The sequence below is a fragment of the Hemitrygon akajei genome, chromosome 2, assembly GCF_048418815.1.
Source record: "Hemitrygon akajei chromosome 2, sHemAka1.3, whole genome shotgun sequence".
Classification (NCBI taxonomy): Eukaryota; Metazoa; Chordata; class Chondrichthyes; order Myliobatiformes; family Dasyatidae; genus Hemitrygon; species Hemitrygon akajei.
Window position 1 is genome coordinate 34707836 of NC_133125.1, and position 24144 is coordinate 34731979.

The following is a 24144-nucleotide window of genomic DNA, read 5'->3' on the forward strand; positions in this document are numbered from 1 at the left end:
TGGGAACAGTTCAGAAATTAGGTGAGTTTAGTTGAGTGAGGTTATCCCCACTAGTTCAAGAACCTAATGGCTGTGGGGTAATAACTGTTCCTGAACCTGATGGTGAGGGTTCAGAGGCTTCTGTACCTTCTTCCTGATGACAGCAGTGAGAAGAGAACATAGCCTGCGGGGCAAAGGTCTCTGATGGATGCTCTTTTCCTTCTCAATAGTACGGAGGGATTTACCCATGATGATCTGGGCCATATCCACTACTTTTTGTAGAATTTTCCATTCAAGGGCATTGGTGTTTCCATACCTGGATGTGATGCAACCAGTCAATATGCTCTCCACCACACATCTACAGAAGTTGTTCAAGGTTTTAGATGTCATGCTGAATCTTTGCAAGCTTCTAAGGAAGTAGAGGCCCTGTCGTGCTCACTTGCATGCTGGGCCCAGAACAGGTCCTCCAAAATCATAATACTGGAGAATTTAAAGTTGCTGGTCCTCTCCACCTCTGATCCCCTAATGTGAACTGGTACATGGACCTCCAGTTTTGTCCTCTGAAGTTAACAATCACCTCCTCAGTCGTGTTGACATTGAGTGAGAGGTTGCTGGTGTGGCACCACTCAGCCAGATCTTCAATCTCGCTCTGATATGCTGATTTGTCCAATGACAATGGTGTCATCAGCAAACTTGAGTATGATATTAGAGCTGTGCTGAATCTCACAATCATAAGCGAGTAGAACATATGGTTAGGTCTTGTGGTGCATCTCTACTGATAAGGATTGTGGAGGAAACGTTGTTGCCAATCTGAACTGATTGGGATCTGCAAGTGAGGAAATCAAGGATCCAATTCCATAAGGACGTATTGAGGTCTAGAAGCTTATTAATTCATTTTGAGGGGATAGTATTGCATACCAAGCTGTAGTTAACAATGAACATCCTGAAGTATGCGTCTTTGCTATCCAGATGCTCCAGGGTTGAGTAAAGAACCGATGAGATGGTATCTGCTGTGGACCTGTTGCGCCTGTAGGTAAATTGGAGAGGATCCAGGTCACTTCTCAGGCAAGAGTTGATATGCTCCATCACCAATCTCTCAAAGCACTGCATCATATTGGATGTGCTGTGAGTGCTACTGGACGATAGTCGTTGAGGTAGATTACTATATTCTCAGACACTGGTGTAATTGAAGCCTGCTTGAAGCAAGTGAGTACCTCTGACTGCGGAAGTAATAGATTAAAGATATTGGTGAACACTCCAGCCAGTTAATTAGTGCAGGACACTTCAACAAGTTGATCAGCTCAGGGGCAGTGTGGTGTTAATCTGACCTGATATTGTAATCTGTCAGATTTCCATTCCACACCTTTCCTCATTCCCACATGAAATGAAAATACACCTGAGTATAAATGGATCTGATTGAAGCTTGATTCAATCCACAAGATTTCCCACAAACCATCCTCCCTTATGACAAAGAGCAGATGGTCCAATATATTGGGTGTTTCTGAAATACAGCAAAGCTAGATTTGTGACTTACAAAGATGATATGTATTATTTGTTAGATAGTTCATATAATTGTATTTCCATTTCAGTTTTTGATCTTTAGGAGATGTTTTAATTGAGACCTGAAGCTGTAAATGCAAGGCAGCAGGGATTAGAGTTAAAAATGATGCCTTAAAAAGAAATCTTCAATGAAATTCCACCAAGGATTCTATTCCTCAGCTTGGCTTAATCCTTCTTGAGGAGGAGAAAGCAATAGTTAAATTGGAGTCATAAGGACTTGCATATGAACCACATTTTAGAATCTTATATTGTCTGAGAACCACTGCCTGGGGAGATGATTTTTAAAATATGCTTTATTATACCATTATCAGGATGAAGTAATAAATTGGGTTCAACATCAGGATGAAATACTGCTCTAAAATGAATTCAACATTGGCTTAGCAGGAGAAGCCAGGCAGTGGTAGTAGATGATTGCCTCTGATTGGAGGCCTCTGACTAGTAATAGGCAGGGATCAGTGCTGAGTCTTTTGTTGTTTGTCATCTGTATCAACGATCAGATATTGTGGTAAAATGGATCATCAAATTTGTGGATGGCGCCAAGATTGGATGCATAGTGGGCAGTGAAGAAGGCTGTCAGAGTTTGCACCAGAATCAGCTGGAAAAATATGCTTAAAAATGTAGATAGAATTTAATGTGAGATGTTGCACTTTGGTGTGATAGAACAAAGGGATCTTGGAATGCAGATCCATTCCACCTTGAAAGTGGTATCACAGGTAGATGGGGTCATAAAGGGTGCTACTGGCACATTGGCCTTTATAAATCCAGGTACTGAGTTACAGGAGTTGGGATGTTTCGTTAACGTTATGTTGGCGAGGCCAAATCTGGAGTTATCTGTTGTGTTTATAATTTGCTGCTCCACTGCGAAGTAGTGAGGTATGCTTACCCTGAAGAAGTTTAAATCTACTCTTTGATGGCAGTTCAGTTAGTGAGTCCCTCTCTCACTGCTGATCTCTGCTGCTCCCCAACTCTTTGTTCATGTGCTCACCCAGACTAGCTATCATTGTCACATATCACCTCTCAGCTTCTCACTTCATCCCCCATCCCCCACCCATATGGCTTCAACTATCAGCTTCTAGCAAGTCCTCCTTCCCCTCCCCCATCCTTTTGATTCTGCCATTTTCCTCCTTCCTTTACAGTCCTGATGAAGGGTCTCAGCCAAAATGTCAAGTGGGTATTCATTTCCATTGGTGCTTTCTGAGCTGCTGAGTTTCTCCAGGATTTTGTGTGTGTTGCTCTGGATTTCCAGCATCTGCAGAACCTGTTGTGCTTATATATTTTGTGCAGTTCTGGCCATCTACCTACAGAAATGATATCAATGAGATTGAAAGACTACAGAGAAAATGTACAAGGATATTGCCAGGACCTGAGGACTTGAGTTATAAGTAAAGGATGAATAGGTTAGAATTTTTTCCCCTGGAGTGTAGGAGAATGAGGGGAGAATTGATAGAGTTATGCACAATTATGACTAATATAGCTAAGGTAAATACAAGCAGGCTTTTTTTTACTGAGTGTGAGTAAGAGTAGAACTAGAGGTCATAGGTTAAGTGTGAAAGGTGAAATGGTTAAGGGGAAGCTGAGTAGAAACTTCATCACTCAGGGGGTAATATGAAGATGGAATGAGCTTCCAGTGGATGTGGTGGATGCAGGTTCAGCAAAATTTAAGAGAAGTTTGAATAAGATCTTGGATAGGAGAGGTGTAGACAGCTATGGTCTAGGTGTGAGTTGATGGGACTAACAATATGGCACAGACTAGATGGGCTGAAGGACTCGTTTCTGCGCTGTAGTACTCTATCACTCTGACTCATTTATGTATAAGATGTGATTGAGAACAAAATCTTAATTCTATGAGATAAAATCAAGAGTTTTAGGGGGCAGAAGAGAGTGTAGTTGCTATTTCTAAGGAGAAAGTGATAGGAAAGCTGAAAGGACTAAAAGTAAATAATTCACTTGGACCAAGTGGACTACAACCCAGGATTCTGAAAGAGGCAGCTGAAGAGATTGTGGAGGCATTAGTAGTGATCTTTCAAGAATTACTAACTTCTGGAATGGTTCAATATGACTAGAATATTGCCAGTGTCTTTAGGAAGGGAGGGAGGCAAAAGAGAGGAAATTATAGGCCAGTTAGCCTGACTTCAGTGGTTGGCAAGATGTTAGAGTCCATTATTAAGAATGAGGTTTCAGAGTACTTGGAGGCACATGATAAAATAGGCTAGCGTCAGCATGGTTTCCTTAAAGGGAAACCTTGCCTGACAAATCTGTTGGAATTCTTTGAGGAAATAATAGGCCAGTTAGAGAAAGAGAGTCGAAGGTTGTTGTTTACTTGGATTTTCAGAAGCCATTTGACAATGTGCTGCTCTTGGGGCTGCTAAACAAGATTAGATTCCATGGTATTACAGGAATAATATTAGCATGGACAGAAGATACAAGTTTAGGACACCGTGGAGGCCAAGTCATTGGGTATAATTAAAGTGAAGGTTGATATGCTCTTGATTAGTAAAGATGTCAAAGGATACAGAGAGAAGGCAGGAGAATAGCGTTGACAAGGTTAATAAATCAGTCATGATGGAATGGCGGAGCAGACTCAAAGGGCTCAATGGCCTGGTTCTGCTACTATGTCATGGTCTAAGACTGGCAGATTGGAGGAAGCAAAAAGTGGGAATAAAGGGGACCTTTTTCTGTTTGGTTGCCGGTGACTAGAGGTGTTCCACAGGGATCAGTTTTGGGACCACTTCTTTTCACATTAAAGTCAATGATCTGTTTGATGGAATTGATGGATTTGTAGCCAAGCTTGTGGACAATACAAAGATAGGTGGAGGGGTAGGAGGTATCAAGAAAGCAGGGAGTCTGCAGAAGGACTTGGATAGATTAGGACAATAAGCAATGATGGAATATAATGTGAGGAAGTGTATGGTCATGCACTTTAGCAGAAGGAATAAAGGTGTAGACAATTTCTAACTAGGGAATAAATTTGAAACTGAATGTGCAAGGGGGCTTGTGATTCCCTTAAAGTTAACTTGCGATTTGAGTTGCTAATAAGGAAGGCAAACGTGATGTTGACATTAATTTCAAGAGGATTGTAATATAAAAGAAGGGTGTATACTAAGACTTTATATAACATTGTTCAGACCATAGTTTGAACGTTGTGAGCAGGTGTCGGCATTGGATGGCTCTACGACTGTACTCAGAGGAAGAGTAATGGGGGATCTAATTGAAACCTAAAGAAATATTGAATGGCCTAGATAAAATGGATGTGGAGAGGATGTTTCCATTAGTGGGAGAGTCTAGGACCAGAGAGCACAGACTCAGAATGGAAGGACCTCCCTTTAGAACAGAGAAAAGGAGGATTTCTTTAGCCAGAGGGTGCTGAACCTGTGGAATTCATTGCCACAAACAGCTATGGAGGCCAAGTCAATGGTTATATTTAAAGCGTAGATTGATAGGTTCTTAATTAGTAAGGGCATCAAAGGTTACAGGGAGAAGGCAGGAGAATGGGGTTGAGAAAGAAAATAAATCAGACATGATTGAATGGTGGAGCAGATTTGATGGGCCAAATGGTTCTATTTGCTCCTGTGTCTTATGGTCTAAAATTTTCAAAAAAATATCATAGGTGTGGACATAAAAGTATAAACTTCATTTGGCATTTGTGCATCAATATTTTTCCAATCTAGGGCTGGAGATCTCTGCAACATGCAACAAACACTAGTGCCCCTTTGCGTCAGATTAGGTTTGAGGGTTCAGCGCAGGACTAACAACCCTGACTGGTAAAACAAAATTGTTACTGAAACAGATTGATGATTCCTTCTACATCTGAGTGCGATGGTATTCCTGAGTCTCCACTGGGGACTTGCATGACTGACAGTAGTAAAAACCAAGAGGAAGCTACTGACATGAAGAAGAAAGCCCGGAATACCACCAGAGATGGAGGACCTTCATTACTGCCCGAAATGCCAATGGCGTAATGGGCAAGACAGAGTGATTAACAAACTATGAATGAGAGATGATCAATTCTTTTAGCTATCCATGTCAATGTGAAAGTGCTTTTTTTTTCATAATGGCCAGTTTCCCAGGGGTGTCAGGGGTATTGAAGTAAATACATTGGTGTGCAGAAAATACAGCAGCTTGTGTTACCAGAAAGGGATAGCATTTTCTAAACCTCTAATTAGTTAGTGACTGTGGGGATAAGATTTTGCTTATCAAATGAAATTTCTTGGCAGTTGACACAATGCATTTTTAAAGAGCAGCCTCTGTGCCAGAAAATTTTGCAAATTAAAGGCAGATGCCTGAATGGCTTCTAGTAGGTAAAGGCTTACCCTCTTACACCCAGCTAATGATACCTTGCAGTAATGCTATGGAGGGTGCCCTGAAGCCTACTTAGTTGTCAGAATTCAAATAACATTTACATTTGGGATGGGCTGGATGAATCTTTTCAAAATACTGTAAAAAGAGTGTTTAGATTAATCATCTACTATAATATTCACTGCGCAGTGGGAAGAATCCAACTGCGGGGAGAAAAGGGGCCATGACAAGAACAAGAGGGTAAGTGCCAATTAGTAATGAGTGGAAAACTGAAAGACATGAGAACCAAAACATTAGGAGCAACTGACTTAATAAAGTATAAGCTATCGTACTCTTTGAATTTCACTATTCATCGAGATAGTGGCTGGCTGTCTATCTTGTGCCCTGTCCAATATTCTTCAATACTTAGAAATGTATCTGCCCCTGATTTCAATGAGCGGAACAGGTCTCCACAATCCTCCATAGGGGAGAACTCAAAAGAGTCACCACCTTAGGAAAAAATGCTTTGTCCTCTATTCCGAGGCTTTCACATCTGGTTTTGAACTTATAAGGCTAAGAAAACATCCTCGCTACATCGATCGTGCCCAGCCTTAGAAGAATTTTCTAAGTTTTAATGAAATCACCTTTAATAAAATAGTAAATATATAATTTTATAAACAAGAAGACAAAAACTATATACAATATTCCGGATATGGCCTTCAAGGCTCTACATATTTGTGATGAGATGCATAAAAATCCTTTCATAATAAAGACCAACATACCCTTTGTTTTCCAAACTGCTCTTCCAATCTGCATAGATCTTAAATATGTCTCAGTCCCTCGCAGTATTTCTGTTTTCTGCTTCTAAATGGATAACTTCAATTTTTTACTATTTATATTCCAATTACCATGGTCTTGGCCACTCAGATAAAATCATCCATAATCCCTCTGATTCCTTTACTTCTTCCCTTGCTTACAATCCCATTTTGTTTTGTATCATCAACGAAGTAAAAGTATATCATTTGGTCCAAATTGCAGATATGAATAACTCAAGCATTGATCCCTTCACTGTGATGTATAATTGCTTCCTGGGCCAGGGGGCCTCGTGTTTTTTGCCATGCTCATCTTTCTAAACACAGTAGCTGCCACTTGTAGGATCAAACAGCATAAGTTAAATTTCCCTTTTTTAGCATCTGATCATAAATGGTCTTCAGTCCTTAAAATATAAATGGGAAGCATTAAACAGTTTGAAGTTAAAACAAAGTAATACAACAGCTTTGCGAACAAGCTCTGTATATAGCAGATGCTTTGTCTGTAAACAGTAGGATGTTTGTCGCTGTTTATTGCTGGTCCAGAGGTGAGGTATAAGACAATGGGTTATTTAATTTGGTTTGGTTCAAACAAACAAGCTGACTAGTTGCTTAATTCAAGGATGGTTGTAGACCAGGCAGATAATAGCATTTAGCATATTAAATACCAAATGTGTTGGAAGGTTTATGTACACAGGAAAGTTAGCTTTACAGCATTCATTGTGGGGAGCAGGAATGTGTGTCTATAATGAGCTTTTAGACTTGTTTGTGTATAAATGTAGAGAGCAACTTAGGCTCATTAAGAATGGGGTGAGGAACATCAAGGAGCTATGAAAGAAATATGGGGTGAATTGGAATGCATTCCTCTGGCTTCGATTTCTGTGACAAACAAATTGATCATCTGCCTCTTTGTCTCTTTAGCTTATAGAAATTGTACCTGTGCTTTGAAAATCCTTTGTTTCAGAAATGGTTTGCAATTTAGAAATGTTTTATAAGGTAGAAATCCTCTGTGAGTTTAAATGTGTTTTAAAAATGTTGTTTGAATTTAAACATGTATCACTGTAAAAAATGAATTGTGTTTTAAACTACTTTGTGAGGTGCAAGTATTTTCTCCTTGGTAGGGAGGGGAGACCTACTGCTCAAATAGTTGGTATTGGCATCAAAACTCAACATGGAGAACAAACAGTGAAGTAAAGTGGTCGTTGAAGATTGGGTACCCATGGCTACCTATATCAGAAAAGGCTTAAGATCTTCATTTGAGTCAACAAACCCAATACCATCACACCAGTACCCCACTAATGCAAAGTTATCCTTCTCTTGCTGTCAGTATATTAAGAAATTCTGAATCCATGCCAACAAATTTTCCCAATTTCAGGAGCTGAAAGCCTGTTGACTATTCTCATATATGAACAGTGTTCAGACTTAGTTGTTATTTAGATTTTTTTTAGGTTTGTAGGAATGGTTTTGGGGCAGAGATGGGAAATTAGGGGTCAGGTTAGGTTTTAGTGTCAGGGATATGGGGGAATTAGAGGACAGGCTGGAGTCTAAGCCTTTGTTCCACATTTGAAGGTCGGGGAAATCCATGGTCAAATGTCAGGCTGGCTGACCAGCAAGGAGAAGATCTTCCCAGGTTAGCAAGTCATCGGTGTGTCCCGGGTTCAGAGATCCTTGCGGGCAGGAGGGGGATGTGTGATGGTGACCCCTCCCCCCCAAATATACAAATTGGTGAGTCTGGAGTTTGAGGCCTGGTGTTCAGATCTTCATCTGGGTTCTCCTTCGTCATCATTGATGAGTCCTGGAAGATCAAAGCCTGAAGGTCGATCGGAAGACCAGATATCTTGGCCTAATGGCTGGAGCCCCGAGTCTGCAAATCTTTGTGTCCACTGAGGAAATTGAAGGCCCAATGCCTGTGAATTGATGAATTCACTGGAGGCAGGAGGCCAAAGACTGTAAGTGCATGGGTGTTTGGGCAGGAGCTTTGTTGTTTGGTGTGTTCCGTTTTGCTCTGTGTTATTCTGCTCAGTAAGGTGAGCATGCTATGCCAGCGTCAGCATGTGTGACAACACTAACAGGCTGCCTCAGCACATCCTTGGGTATGTTGGTTGTTTACGCAAGGACACATTTCAATGTATGTTTTGATAAATTATTCTGAATCTGAGAACTTATCCAAAAAGCCTTCCAGTGGTTCTCCTTTATCCATACCTAGTGGCATAGTTAAAGGGCAATTGGTGAAAAACTTTTTGGATGAAGTCTCATTCTCAAATACCTTTTATAGATTGTCAACATGAGTTCCCTTCCTTAAATCTATGAATATTTTACTAAAACCTATTATTCCTTTCCAACTATTCTGTCTTTACACTACTCTTTGTAAGTTCCCCATTATAAATTTTCCTGTCTGTGATTGCACAGGTCCTACATTTTCCCTTCTAAATGTTTCGGGTTTTCTTTTTACACGCCAATAGAAGTTCTTAAATTCTTTTTTTTTCATATTTCTCATCATTTCAATTTCATTTCACAACTCCTTTCTTTACTAATTTCTTGGCCATTTGCTAAGTTTTTAAATTGCTCCCAGGCTTCAGACCTGCTGTATTTCTCCACAAGCCTCTCCCTTTGATGTAATACTGCCTTTGATTTCTTCTGACAGCCATGGACAGAGCACTTTCCTGTCGGATTTTTAATCCTGAAATGAATGTATCTGTTTGCAGATCTTATATTACTTCTGTATGGTTGTTCTGTTGCATGAAGAGAAAGAGACACAATGATAAGAGACGCTATCCTTTCAAAATAGAAACGGTTCCACATTCACAATCTACACAAAGCCCAATTATCTTTGAGTGTAGCTCTCTGCCCATGCCAATCCCTCACCCCTCAAATAGCAGGGCTTTGTAGCCGTCTGCTACAAAAGAACCCAAGAACATAAAATTAGAAGCAAGAAAAGGCTATTCCTTTAAGCCTCCTCCACCATTAATCAAGGTCATGCCTGATCTATCTTGACTCACTTACCCTATTTCCATTTCCCTTGATTCCTTCAATTTCTGAAAATCTATTTACTATTTTAAAGGAACTCAGTAACTGAGCCACGACAGCCCAAAAGGATAGAGAAATCCAAAGGTTCACCTCCCTTTGAGTGATGAAATGCTTCCTCATCTCAATCCTCAGTAACCTGCCCCTTTCTTCAGAGAGTGTGATTTTTAGTTTTATGCTGCTCATAGAAAACTTCTTCCCTACACACAACCTGTTGAAAGCAGTACGAATTTTGAAAGTTTCAATGAGATCTCTTCTCATTCTTATAAACTCCACAGAATACTATGCTGGCCTAATAAGCATGCAAACTGAGTTTAAATTAGAGTGAATATCCAAAAAATATTGTGGTACTGCAATTGTACTAAAACTAAGAAGGCTCTGAAGAAATTAATTGAGCTATGGTACCTTGTTGCTCATAAGATTTGAAGAACACAGTATTTTTTTTGGAAAATAATTATACTGAAACAAACATTATCTGTGCCATGGTGTACATATGGAAGATTTCAGGTGATATTACTGAGAAGTGTGAACAAACTTTAGTATAATGGAAGGATTGAGCATCACATAGAAACTTGAGATGCTGTGATGTCTTCAGTACATCATCGGGAGAGATCAAAACAAGAGAAATTAAAGGGTCAAAGATGTCAAAAACAATCAAAATTTATGCAGGATAAAGTGAAGCCATCGGTCACAGTTGACATCATTTGTGACTGACCCATGCATTCGTAGTGGTCTAGGAAGAATAAAAGACAAACGAGAACATCTTGAGCAAGGAATAATGGGAAAAAGTAGGAATGGAATTATTGGGTAAGAAAATTGTAATTGGAGACAGGATAATCCTTGGTGAAGTAGGCAGATTTGAAAGTGATTTCTGTTTTTAAATATTGAAACTGGAGTTTGTCAGTCCACAATCTATGAAGGTGAATGGTACCTGAGTTATGTAGTGTAGTGAGAAGGGACAGCTATTGTAAATGAGATTGGTTAAACTTAGTAGCCTAAAAACAGGTGAATTTGGCTGCTCCAGTGGCCAAAGGTGGGTGTAAGTAATCTGTCCCTGTTCATTGATGGACTGATGGGTTGACATGCACGACCTGACTCTTTAATCTGGAACTGAGGCTCCAAAGATAAAATTCTTCAAGAAAGACATTGTGAAATAGGAACATGCCTTCAAAAACAATTAAACTGATGTATTTAAAATATAAATACGAGAAATTCTGCAGATGTTGGAAATCCAAAGCAACATGCACAAAATGTAGCAGGAACTCAGTAGGTCAGGCAGCATCTGTGGACATAAATAAATAGCCGATGTTTCAGGCCAAGGCCCTCAGGACTGGAAAGGAAGGGAGAAGATGACAGAATAAAAAGATGGAGGGCGGGGGAGGAGGTTAGTTGGAAGGTGATCAGTGAAGCCAGGTGGATAGGAAAGGTAAAGGGCTGGAGAGGAAGGAATCTGACAGGAAAGGAAAGTGGACCATAGGGGAAAGGGAAGGAGGAGGAGGGGACCAAAGTGGAGGTGATAGGCAGGTGAGAAGAGGAAAGGGGCCAGAGTGGGGAATACAAGAAGAAGGGAGGGTGAGGAGAAAATATTTTTTAGCAAAAGGAGAAATTGATATTCATGGCATTAGACTGGAAGCTACTCAGATGGAATATAAGATGTTGCTCTTCCACCCTGAGGGTGGCCTCATCGGGGCTCAAGAGGAAGCCATGGACTGACATGTCAGAATAGGTATGGGAATTGAATGAAAATGTATGGCCACCAGGAAGTTCTGTTTTTGGCAGATGGAGTGGATGTGCTTGATGAAGTGGTCCCTCAATTTACGATGGGTCTCACAATGCAGAAGAGGCCGCATCGGGAGGACTGGACACAATAGACGACCCCAGGTGAAGTGTTGTCTCACCTGGAAGAACTGTTTGGGGCCCTGAATGGAGGTGAGAGAGGAGCTGAATAGGCAGGTGTAGCTTACAGGGAGATTAGAAGGTAGGTGCAAATGGACAAGGAAATCACAGAGGAAGCAATCTCTATGGAAAACAGAGAGAGGGGGAGATAAAGACATGTTTGGTAGTAGGATCCCTTTGGAGATGGCGGATGGAACAAATATCTGTTGACAATATTGAAAAGCATAAAGAAACTGTTACAATATTTTCCTTCTTTTGGGCTGATGTGGGTATCAGTGGCAGCACCAATATTTATTAGCTTTTTAGACTTACTCGAAGAAAGAACTTAGAGCACAGATTGCAATGATGAGTGAACCAGATGGGTGTTAATCAACAATCCAATAGCAGTAGTCATTATTACTTACACTTGCTGGGTTTTTTTTTAATTTTTATTAGTTTTTCTATACATTTTACAAATTAAAAACCCCAAATCCCAATGAGGAACATTAATACAGTGCAAAATTAAGCATACAATGACAATATGCTACAAAGGAAGAGAATTTGACAAAAAAGCACCTAAATTGAAGACAAGTAAACTTAGTATCCTCCCCAAGCCCCACAACACAAAAAAAAACAACTCCAGACCAACCACAACACAATATAGAGAGTATAAATCAGGACAATCAAACTCCCAGACTGTGAATACACTTAGCAACAGAGGATAATAATGCCTACTACCAGAAAAAAAGGGAGCTGAAAGCAAGGGACCGAGAAGAAAAAAAAACCCTGGTCAAGAGGAAGGTTATGAAAGTACTCGATAAAGGGTCCCCAGACCTTATGGAACTTTAGATCCGAATTAAGAACTGAATAATGAATTTTTTCGAGGTCCAAGCAGGCCATAATGTCGTTAAGCCATTGAGCATGAGTGGGCGGGGCAACATCTCTCCATCTAAGGAGGATCAAGCGTCTCACCAGGAGAGAGGCAAAGGATAATATTTGGCACTTGGTCGGACTCAGATGTAAATCTGTCTCGCCCCAGAAACCGAACAAAGCAATTAAGGGGTTTGGTTCTAGGTGCTGATTCAGAATACACGATAACGTAGTGAACACTTGCTGTTTTTTTAACCCAAAATATTAATTTCTGTTTTACAGCTGCCATAGTGGGATTTGAACTCAGGTCTCTGAATTATTCATTTAGAACCCTACTAATTTAACTATTTTGCCAGCGTCATACCCTGCACTTTGTGGAGCACTATCAATGAACCAAGAATGAATGTAACTAGTCAACACTTTAATAAAAACAGAAAATGTTGGAAGTAACCAATACATCAGACAGCAAGCATACTAGCTACTTTGACATAAGATGTCACTTTTTAAGAGGCTTGATTCAGTGATTGCATGGTTAAGAAATATCTTACACTTTTGACCCTGCAGTTTCACTCACTCTGACGATGGATGCCCAAAGTCTTCCTCCAAATTATGAAATGCAGATGTTTGCTCATTCAACAAACACTAAGTTCAAAGTAAATTTATTATCAATACACATTACCATAGGCTACACACACAAAATGCTGGTGGAACGTAACAGGCCAGACAGCATCTACAGAAAGAAGTACAGTCGACGTTTCAGGCAGAGACCCTTTGTCAGGACTAACTGAAAGAAAAGATAGTAAGAGATTTGAAAGTGGGAGGAGGAGGGGGAGATCCGAAATGATAGGAGAAGACAGGAGGGGGAGGGGTGAAGCTAAGAACTGGAAAGTTGATTGGCAAAAGGGATACACAGCTGCAGAAAGGAAAGGATCATGGGACGGGAGACCGAGGGAGAAAGAAAGGGGAGGAGCACCAGAGGGAGATGGAGAACAGGCAAGGAGTAATTGTGAAAGGGGCAGAGAGAGAGAGAGAGAGAAAAAAGAGGGGGGAGGAGAGAGAGAGAGAGAGAGAGATAAATAAATAAATAGATGAGGGGTAGGATAAGAAGGGGAGGAGGAGCATTAATGGAAGTTAGAGAAATCAATGTTCATGCCTTCAGGTTGGAGGCTACCCAGACAGAATATAAGGTGTTGTTCCTCCAACCTGAGTGTGGCTTCATCTTGACAGTAGATGGCCTCCTCATTACAGATCTCCCGCTCCCCCTCCTACTTTCAAATCTCTTACTATCTTTTCTTTCAGTTAGTCCTGATGAAGGGTCTCGGCCCGAAACGTCGACTGTACCTCTTCCCATAGACGCTGCCTGGCCTGCTGCGTTCCAACAGCATTTTGTGTGTGCTGCTTCAATTTCCAGCAACTGAAGATTTCCGCGCGTTTGCGTTACCATAGACTACTTTGAGATTTGTTGCCTTGTAGGCATTTACAGGAAAAAATACAACAGAATTTACACCAAAAAAAATACAATACGGCAACAGACAAGTAATGTGCAAAAGAATACTAATGGTATAAATAAAGAAGGTACTGAGAACTGAGTTGTAAAGACTCCTTGCAAATGAGCCTGTAGGTCATAGAATCAGTTCAGAATAGTGGTAATTGACTTATTCATGCTGGTTCAGGAGCCTGGTGGTTCTAGGATAATAACTGTTCCTGAACCTGGTGGTGCTGGGCTTAAAGCCTCTGCACCTCCTGCCCGATGGTAGTGGTGTGAAGAGGCCATGGCCTGAATGGTGGGTGTCTTTGATGGCTTGTTGCTCTCTTGTAGCAGCACTCCGTGCAAATATACTCAATGCTTCAACGTGCACTTCTTTTCCAGCTACAAACAGTGGCAAGAGGTCCAAGGTGGTATAAGTGAAGAAATTTGCACCTTCCCACTCCATGCTTTCATGTGTTTTGCTTTTTAATGGCTTTCAAGTAATGGGGAATAGGAGGATGTGCATTTCATTATGTGCTGGACCAGTGGCTAATAAGTATCTGCCTTCCTTCTTGGTCTAAAATTAAAGCTAATCTTTAAAAACAACCTAAATGTTAGATCTTCTCCCAGGGGTTTGATTTAAAGTACTGATTAAGCATTTGAGTGTTGTTACTCAAAAAAAAACTGCATAATACATCACTGCAGAAATGGAATACTGCAAGATAACACACAGAAAGCAAAAGCGAACATATCAAATGGAAATGTTTCAAACAGATTTCAAAAACAATCTAAGTGTCATATATGTGATGCACAGCAAATTCAGTGGAAACAAAAATACAGCAGTAAAGTTTTTTCTCCTTGTTATGCATCACCATCGATTGTGGCAAATACATACGAACCAGTAGCCGGGAAGATTGAAGGCTACTCCTTGTTTCCTTCATTAAGCATATCATGAAATCACCCAAAGTCCCTGCCCTTTGACAAAAATTGGCGCTGAATTTCTCCACGAGAATGTTCTGATTCCTGTGTAGTTTAACAGATGTATCCATAAAGATAGAGTTAATATAAATGTGTTCAAAGTGCATTGTTTTCCCACTTCTTGAGTAGTTGTCTGAAGTCAACAAAAAGAAATAAAAAAAACATTTGATGTGTGAACAGCATCCCATCTGTTTGGCAGAATGATAAAAGGAAGCAACTTCCAGCACCATCCATGCTTGCTCCTGCGTAAAATTTCCTGAACTTGCTCAAAAGAAGCTTGGGAAATGTAAATCAACTAGCAAAAGCAACTTCAAAACACAATACGCTCCAGGGCTGTTTCTTTGTTTTCTTCTGTTTGACTGTCATTTAATGCAAGTCTGTCAATTACCCTTCAGTCATTTTCCATTTCATTTTCAAAACTGATCCGCATGGATCCTTGTTAGTCAAACTCTGCAGAAATGTCAGCGAGGCTAGAGCATCTCAGTTGAAATTCTGAAAACTATTTTTGTGCAATGTCACTTTCTTCCATCTTTGCATTTCTATCCATTCTCTTTGGCCAGCTTCAGAGCAGTTTCTCAGTTTCTGCTTCAAGTTATTGAATCTTTGTAACTGCTGGTTTCTTATCTGTTCTGCTGATTGTTTATTTCTGTATATTTCAGCTTTACTTTCAAGTCCTTTTGACTTTGTTTACAAAGTCTTCATTCTCAAGCATTCCTGCGGTCTGCAAACACAGAGCTTCATATTGTTACAGTGTTCTTAACAGTGGGACTAATGGTCTTTCTATGCTAGGGCAGAGCCATATCTATGCTCTTCTGTTATTGGTATATGCAAACCTGACCAAGCCACTTAAACAAAGAGAACTGCAGCAAATGTGTGTTGTGTTGTGCTGTGGTCTGAACTTTGTTGTGAAACAAGGTTTTTCCGTATAAAATTTACAATGCAAAAGCTGGAGGAACTCTAGCCTGCCTTTAGTCTTGGCCTGAAACATCAACCATTTTTCCTCTTCATAGATACTGCTGTGTTCCTCCAGCATTTTGTGTGTGCTGCTCTGGATCTCCGCTGTCTGCATGATCTCATGTGTTTAAACCTTTGCAAATATTGATTACATTTTTGTGCATCACCACTCCCTCTCCCACCCAACCATTGTTGAGCCCTCATTCAACAGATTCCTTCAACCATCTGGATCCCATGCTCTGAAGTTTCCTCCGAACACCATTGCGCCTCCTTATCGTCAATGACTTTATGACTTTCCTTAATACCTACATCTCTGGCCAGTCTTTCAGTAACTGCGTAATATAATAGGCAGTGAAATTGCATTCTGGATTGTAAGATATGATACAGTTACAAGGGTGACAAGTGACATTATACCTGTGAAATACTGTACTCAAAAAAATTGCAAATGTGTAAACACGAAGTTTGAGTATAGAGGAGAAGTCATACATACCATGTGGGTCATCAAAATGTATTGATGATCAAAATCTAATGGATTTGAACAACACAGATCTTTATGAAACAAGAATTGCAATCACACTGAGTATTAATAATTCCCATTGAAGAAGTAATTTTCTCTAAGGTAATCCAGGATTCAGCCCAGAATGTATATTGGATATATTTAGATTATTAACCCAGAACAATTGAAAGGGGAGGTTGGCATTCAATAGCATACTGAAGAGTAAATCAGAATAAGACTTTCAGCCTGTTGAACCATCATGATTCTAAACAAACGGGGAGAGCAATGCCTGTGTATACCTTTTCTTTTGTCTGGAGTTCTGTAAAATGTTCTTAGCTGAATTAATGAGGTTTTCATGGATCTTCTTTGGAAATTAGTCTAAAGCACCCCATGACAATTCAATTCCTGGTCTTGATACTCTTAAATGAAAATTCAGCACTGTCTACTGGGTTGTGTACATTCCTAATACACTTCCCATGGGTTATTGGCTACTTACCTTGTGCATGAACCCCACCGTAAGGCTGTCTGTTAGCAAACCTTACACACCAAGTTAGTTTCCTCTTGAAATGAGCAATGCAGCACACTATAAATTAACAGTTAAAACAATGGATGATTATGATTGATCCAGTACAGCGAATCTTGATGTTATGTTGTTGATGAATTCTGGGCTTAATACGCAGTTCTAAATCTTCTTGGATTTTCGGTTGCCATAATCCTCTCAAAAATGAGTTGGAAGCACAAGCTTAACTGCTTAAAGGCCAAGGGTACATGGCCAGGAAAGGAAAAATAGTTAGGAAGAACACAAAGTAATGTGACAATTGTCTCACCTCCTGAATAGAAGCAGGTTAAAGATTGGGTTAAGGAGTTAAAATCAATGGGAAAACACATCCAAAAATAATATTTTGCCAAAAGCCACATTATCAATGTTTCAGATAGCTGTGGCATTATGATGTGTCACAAGAGACATAATTGGAAAAGCAACAAAAATTTAAAAAATAGATTCTCTGGAATCTTACTGAAATTATGATACATTATTCTCCAGCAAAGCAATGGAGTGTAAATATGTGGTTGGTTTTGAACTTGAAGTATCAGTGTCTCCAGTAATTTACTTGTTGCTTTCACATAGGGCAACTTACTTATGGCCCTACCCAGGAGCACATGTCGTCCCAATTAAGCTCATTTACATAATTTATAATGAGGGCCAATGGGTCAGATTCATGAGATACAGTAGCCGAGATCATGAATTCATGGTCATGTACATCCAGGCATAAACAGTGGCTTTAATTGTGTTATTTGAAAACTGCTGACTGATTTTTGATGAACTGAGGAGTTGCATTTTCTAATACGAATAATGACATGTAATCTATTTGACTTCATCCCGTACAAAAACAGGGGACTTTGTGTTGATCATATTAAAAGATTACCAGCATCAGCAGCAGGACATTTGCAGGTATTTCTATAACTGCCTAGATTGCAGCTTGTCATCACTGCACTCAAATCTCCGTGTGTGAAACCTGCTGTCATTGGCAGCTCCTGACATTTCCATGATTCCATAAATCCCTAATTAGATATTCCAGTTATTCTTAGGACACATCAAATTATATGTCGCCATTAACGTTTTTGTGTTCCCCAAAATAACAGTCAAAGCAGGTGGAAGTGATATTCATTTGCTAATTAAATTAAAATTATCTTAACTTTGGAGAATTCCTTTAGGAGTAAGCTTTTCCAAGACCAAAGATTTAGCTTCAGAACCAAGAGTTTGTCCAAAGCTGCTCCCCTCCAGCACCACACTATTAGCAGAAATGCTGCGGAACACTATTTATGCACCTGGATTAAGTCTTCCTTCAGATTTCCAACAGGGATGCATGAAGGAGGGGAAATTTCTTCTGCTGACTGTCCAGAACAATGGCAACATCTATCACTGTATGAATCAGAATCAGTTTTAATATCACAGATATCTGTCATGAAATTTGTGTGTGTGTATATATATATATAGTATTTAAAATAGTATATTTAAATATGTGTTCACTTGGCCTGACTAATTCCTCAATTATATTTACCTACATTAGTTCTGTATCCCTAGAAACTCTTCCCCATTAAATCCTTTTCTGATCAGAGTTTTCACCGACACCTTTACGATAAGAGCCACAGCACAGCTAGGATTGATGGGAACTGCGGAGATAACACTAGAAATCCTTACTGCAGAGAATTAAAAACGTTCAAAGAAATCAGAATGCTGGTGAATTAGAGTAATATCAGATATGGGAATAAAAATGAGAGCAAGATTAAAAGTAAGATTCCAACATTGGTGGTAGGGAAAATACCGTAATCTGGCATTAAGGAAATAATAAAAAGGAGCTTGGAAAATAATAAACAGATTAAGCAGAAGCAAAATAGATTTATGAAAAGGAAATCCTGTTTGACAAATCTTTGGGGATTTTTGAGGTTATAACAAGCAGAGTATGTGAGGGCAAAGCAGTTGATTAGATTTATTTGGACTTTCACGAGGCTTTTAAGGTGCCACACAAGAGGCTATTATACTGAATTGCTGTTGATATACTAGTGTAGATCAAATATGGAATAAAGGACAGGAAATAGAAAGTAAGCTTAAATAGGGTAGTTCAGGGTTGGGAGGCTATGTTCATGGGATGCCGCAGGGACTGCTTCTGGTTTCCCAGCTGTTTAAACTTTATATCAATGATCTGAATGAAGGAGGACTGATGATGTGTTCTTCGAGGAGAAAGCATGAATGTTTCAGACCACATGAATGGACAAGGGCATGACAGGTGGAATATAATGTGGAAAAAAATGATGGCTTCCACCTTAATAGATAGATTGATAGGTACATTGGTATTCCAAACATGAATAACTGACGTTAATATGCAGGTTCAGGAACACATTTGGAAAGCAAACATAAACATAAGAGATACTTGAAATCCAGAACAACATACCCAAAATGCTGAAGAAACTCAGCAGGACAGGCAACATCTATAAAGAGGAACAAAGAGCCGACATTTTAGACTGAGAACCTTAGTCTTGACCTGAAACATTGATTCTTTATTCCTCTCCATAGATGTTGGAAGATAAACAGTTTATTGACCCTTATAGTAAACAGAATTGAGTACAAAAGAATAGAAATATCTTACTCCAATAATATATAGCTCTGGTGTGATCACATCTGGAATACTGTGTACAACTCTACCCCCTACATAAGGAGTTTCTATTTTGATTATGATGGTGCAGTAAAGGTTCATTTCAAGCTTAATTCCTAGTTATAGGTTTATTGTGTGAGAAGTGGCTAAGATGACTGGGACAATGGGCATCTGAACAGTGTTTTAATTCAGAGAGTGGTTGATATCCAGAACGAGCTGCCAGAGAAGGTGGTGGAATCAGATACAATTACTATACATATCAGGCATTTAGACAGACACTTTGCCAAGGCATAGAAGGATACAGTCATATTGTGGGCAATTGGGATAATGTAGATTGGTTAAAAATGGCTGCACTGGCTGTATTAGGCTGAAGGATACATTCCCATGCTGTACAACCATCTATACACTTATGTCTCAATGAAATAGACTGAATTCTTGGTGCTTGTCATGGTAGATGCTGTTGATATTTGCTCTGGCTGGGGTGGTTGCACGTTGGCTGTCACGGACGAAGTTTGTTACCAATGGGCAGTGGATCATTGAAAGTTTCAATGCAAGAGGCGATAGAAACTCAGTCACTGAGTAAAGTGATCAACCGGTTTTTAATTATTAAGGAAATCAAAAAATATAGTGTTGGTGCAGGACAGACATCCTGGGCACAGCACGGAAGTACAATTACGAAAAAAGCATAGCATCATCTCTGCTTCCTTAGGTGTTCACCAAGATTTGGATGATATCTAAAACTTTGTAAAACATCGATGGATGTGTGGTGCAGATTATAGTGACTGGTTGTATCACTGTCTGGTATGGAAAGCCCAATGCCTTGAATGGAAAATGCTACAAAAAATACTGGATACGGCCCAGTCCGCTGCGAGTAAACCTCCCAACCGCTGAACACATCAACGTGAAGTGCTGGAGAGCAGGAAAGCAGCATCCGTTATCAGGCACCCTCAGCACCCATGTCATGCTCTCTTCTCACTGCTGCCATTAGTAAGAAGCCACAAGAGCCTCTGGACCCACACCACCAGGTTCAGGAACAGTTATTACCACTCATCCATCAATCTCTTGAACCCGAAGAGGAGAACTTCACTCAACTTCACTTGCCCCATCATTTAAATGTTCCCACAACCTATAGACTCATTTTCAAGGACTCTTCTTCTTACATTCTAGATATTTATTGCTTATTTATTATTATTATTATTTTTCTTTTTGTCTTTTGCACAGTGGTTGAACACCCACATTGGCGCGGTCTTTCATTGATTCTATTATGGTTATTATTCTAATATGGATTTATTAAGTATGTCCGCAAGAAACTGAATCTCAGGGTTGAATAAGGCAATCTATCTATGTTGAGAATAAATTTATTTTGAACTTTAAACTTTGAAATGATAAACCAAGAACAGGGGACAGAATGACCTGTTACTGCTTCTACTCTTCCATTTTTAACATAGCAGAATACAAAATAAAGTTTAAAATTACTATAGTTGAAGAACAACTTGATACTCAGAAATGATAGGACTTAAAAGTTTTTAAGTTTAAATGTTTGAAGTGTTTTGATTTATTATCAGGCTTCAAGAATTGCAACAATGCTACTGAATATTTACTGTACATATTTAATTGAAAACCTTAAAAATAATCAGAAGGCTAAGGATATGATGATGAGTTTAGTAAATTAGCCAAGAGATTCTGGAGTTTCACAACCTCTAGCACATCTCATAATCCACTGTATTTGCTGACCAATTTGCAGATTGATAGCAATCTGTGCTATTTTTCCAGCAAAACCTGACCCACCACTTCTTTCAATATTGACACATTTGCACCTGTACCCTAATGGCTCAGGTGCTGCACAAAGCACACTGTGTTTTGACTCCATATGTTTGGTCGATGGGCTTGCTCGCAATTGCCTGGTTTCAGAATTCACTGGTTGTAAAAGCTTACCACTGTGTTCATCGGACAAATGTACTAGTGGAGAGACGTCTATAAAAATAAGTTTAGAGAAGTGTTTTCTCGGTATCTATCTTGCCTGAAAGTGACAGCAAAAGGGACAGGAAAGGAAATGAAAGCATCAGTGATAGCATAATTCATTAGACACCCCCACCTTATTAATATGGGAATGGTACAGTCCATCTCTTTAATAATTCTTCCTTTTTAATGCTATTATGGTATTGCGCCTGTTGTCAGGAGGATCAGTTTTGACTGTCAAGAAGAAAGAACTGGTATTTTGTGCTATTGTTTCTACAAATAGCAGGTGCCAGACACATCAAAAAATGAAAACTGAAGTTATAAGTAAGTACAGGACTTTGCATCAAATATTTATGTAGAATTAATGTTATCTTAGTACATTATATCAAGATGTTCAGAACTATAACCAAAAGGATTACTTTATAAATAGAGCTGGATATGAATAGAATCATATTATTTGTACATTTTTATACCATCAGTTGTTTTTTTCATCACTTGTGAATATTGTTTATAAATACGAAAGATAAGAAATTATCACATTCATTCAGTTCCTATACCCATATTACATCATATGGTTGAGACCTTTGGCTAACTTATTTCAACAAAATGCAATTTGAGGGGCAGTATATGTTCCTTGAATATTGAATGAGTGTAACCAGAGATTTCCTGGCAAACAATGCATATTAAACTGCATTTTGACATGGGCCTCTAGTGAGCAAAGGTATTTAGGATTAGATTTTAATCTCTTTAAAAGAAGTGTGCTGTATCAGCAGAAGCAGATCGGGTTTCCTTTTAATCTGTGGCCATTTCTTTTTATTAAATTTGTGACAAACTGAGATTTTAAAAGATATTTAAAAATGCAATTTATATTTAGTTAATGCTATCCAAATCTAATGGTAACAATCCGTTTCACTCCAGACGTTTAATGGTACATATTTTGCTGTGGAGTTGTCTTCATGAAAAAGTATATGGCAAAGTTTTTGTTTTCTTTATATTTGATGCAACGATAAAAATCGCTTTAAAGTCTAAGATCTCCCTAAATATCATTTATTGTTGCCGTTTATACCTGTTTCTACTCTCCTTTCTTTCACGAGCAAGAATATAATTTTTGTGAAATCTATACCTCTATAAAAAAATAATTTTTGCCTTCTGCATCTCATGCATAGATAGAAATAAATACTTATAAACAACAAGTGAACTGGGATATTAAAATATGATTCTTTAATTTCAGTAAACAATTCTTTAACCTTGTGTGACCTTTCAGAAAGGCTTGTGAAAGCAATTTGCATATTACAGCAGTCCTCTAGAATGTAATAGGTGACTAGAATACTAAACATCTTTTTCTTTATACACCAACAAATTTTATAATTGCAAGTAATAAATGGTCTTAGTTATCTGCAGTTCAAAGAAATTCTGTCAGGACAAACCTAATTATCCTGTCCATTTCTGGTTTGGTAATAATTTCACCTTGTTCTGTTGATAACATTTTCACCTTGTCCTTTTGATGATGTGATTTTGAGATAATTGACTGTTTTGTATTGGCTACAATGCCAATAAAATTGTTGAAGCCTCGACTAGAAAATAGACATAATGGTCTGGGTCTGTGCAGAAGAAAGTAGGCTATTAATAGAATTAGTAGGAGAGTAGACTAAACCCCTGGTTTGTTTTAAGCTATTTGATCTTAGCTTTCTTGGCTATGGAAAGGAGACAATGTTGTTGAGGTTTCTTCTCCTGCTCACTACTCTAAATAGGTCCTTTTTGTCTTGCGTACTTATTGTGCATTTACACCTTCCTCGCCTCCTCTATCCTCTTCTCAACTCCATCCCACCCCATTCCCCTAAAGTCCTAGGAAACAATGATTCCCTATCTTAAGGGCATTCAATGAGTGCAATCATGTTCTTTGAACTGTCTTTAAAGGTGAACAACATCAGATTTGTCAGAGGCATTTGTAACAGTAACTGGATACTAAAATTAGATTGATAACAAAATTACTGGCAGATTATTGGTCACTAACAGACTTTCACATTTAGTGCAAGATTTGAGTTTTGGACAAGAGAGTTGGGAAATAACTTTCATACTGTAATTAAAAAAATATTAATTACATTGACAGAAATAAGAACTAAATTAGAAGTTTTTGTTTAATTTAACCTATAGAATTTTCTTTTTTTAATTATATTTCATCGGATATTTGTCATGCTTCATATTGTTGTTTGTGAACTCCACTGCTACTGTGTTTTGACCTGGGTAATAGCAGTTACTTTTAAGAGAGTAGGGAATAAATTGAGATGGGGGGAACATCCAGCAAAGTTATTTGGGTAAAACTTAGAAAGTGGTGATTACTTTGGGATTTTACTTCCCCCCCCCCCCCCCACTCCAAGTAGTCAATGGGAATTCGAGAAGCAAATATGTAGGGAAATCACAGTTAGTTGTAAGAATAATAAGAATGTAATAGAAGATGGTATTATCTTGCCTAATATTGACTGGACTACCATAACACTAAGTGATCAGATGGAGAAGAATTTGTCCTGGTAACCTTTCTTTAGTGATATACAGCTAGCCACTGTAGAGAAGGGATTACAATCAACCTCCTCTTGGGAAATGAGGGTGGGACAGTGGTTGAGGTTTCAATGAGGGAGCATTTTGGGACCAGTTACCATAATTCTATTATTTTAAGGTAGCTATAGAAAAAGATAGGACTGATCCACAGGTTCAAATTCCTAAAATGGGCAAGGCAAATGTCGATGA

At 39.0% G+C, this 24144-nt stretch overlaps 1 protein-coding gene across 2 annotated transcripts in view; it reads left to right on the forward strand.

Annotated features, from left to right (window-relative positions):
- rorb (RAR-related orphan receptor B) overlaps positions 1–24144 on the forward strand; it is a 204387-nt gene that overhangs the window by 80364 nt on the left and 99879 nt on the right. Inside the window, exon 1 of one of the 2 annotated variants that reach the window (XM_073069912.1) lies at positions 21624–21723. The exons of the other annotated variant lie outside the window; for it this stretch is intronic. Coding sequence (XP_072926013.1) covers positions 21705–21723 — 19 coding nt within the window. The 5' untranslated portion in view covers positions 21624–21704. Of the gene's footprint in view, positions 1–21623; positions 21724–24144 lie in introns of those variants that run through there. 2 annotated transcript variants of the gene reach the window in all.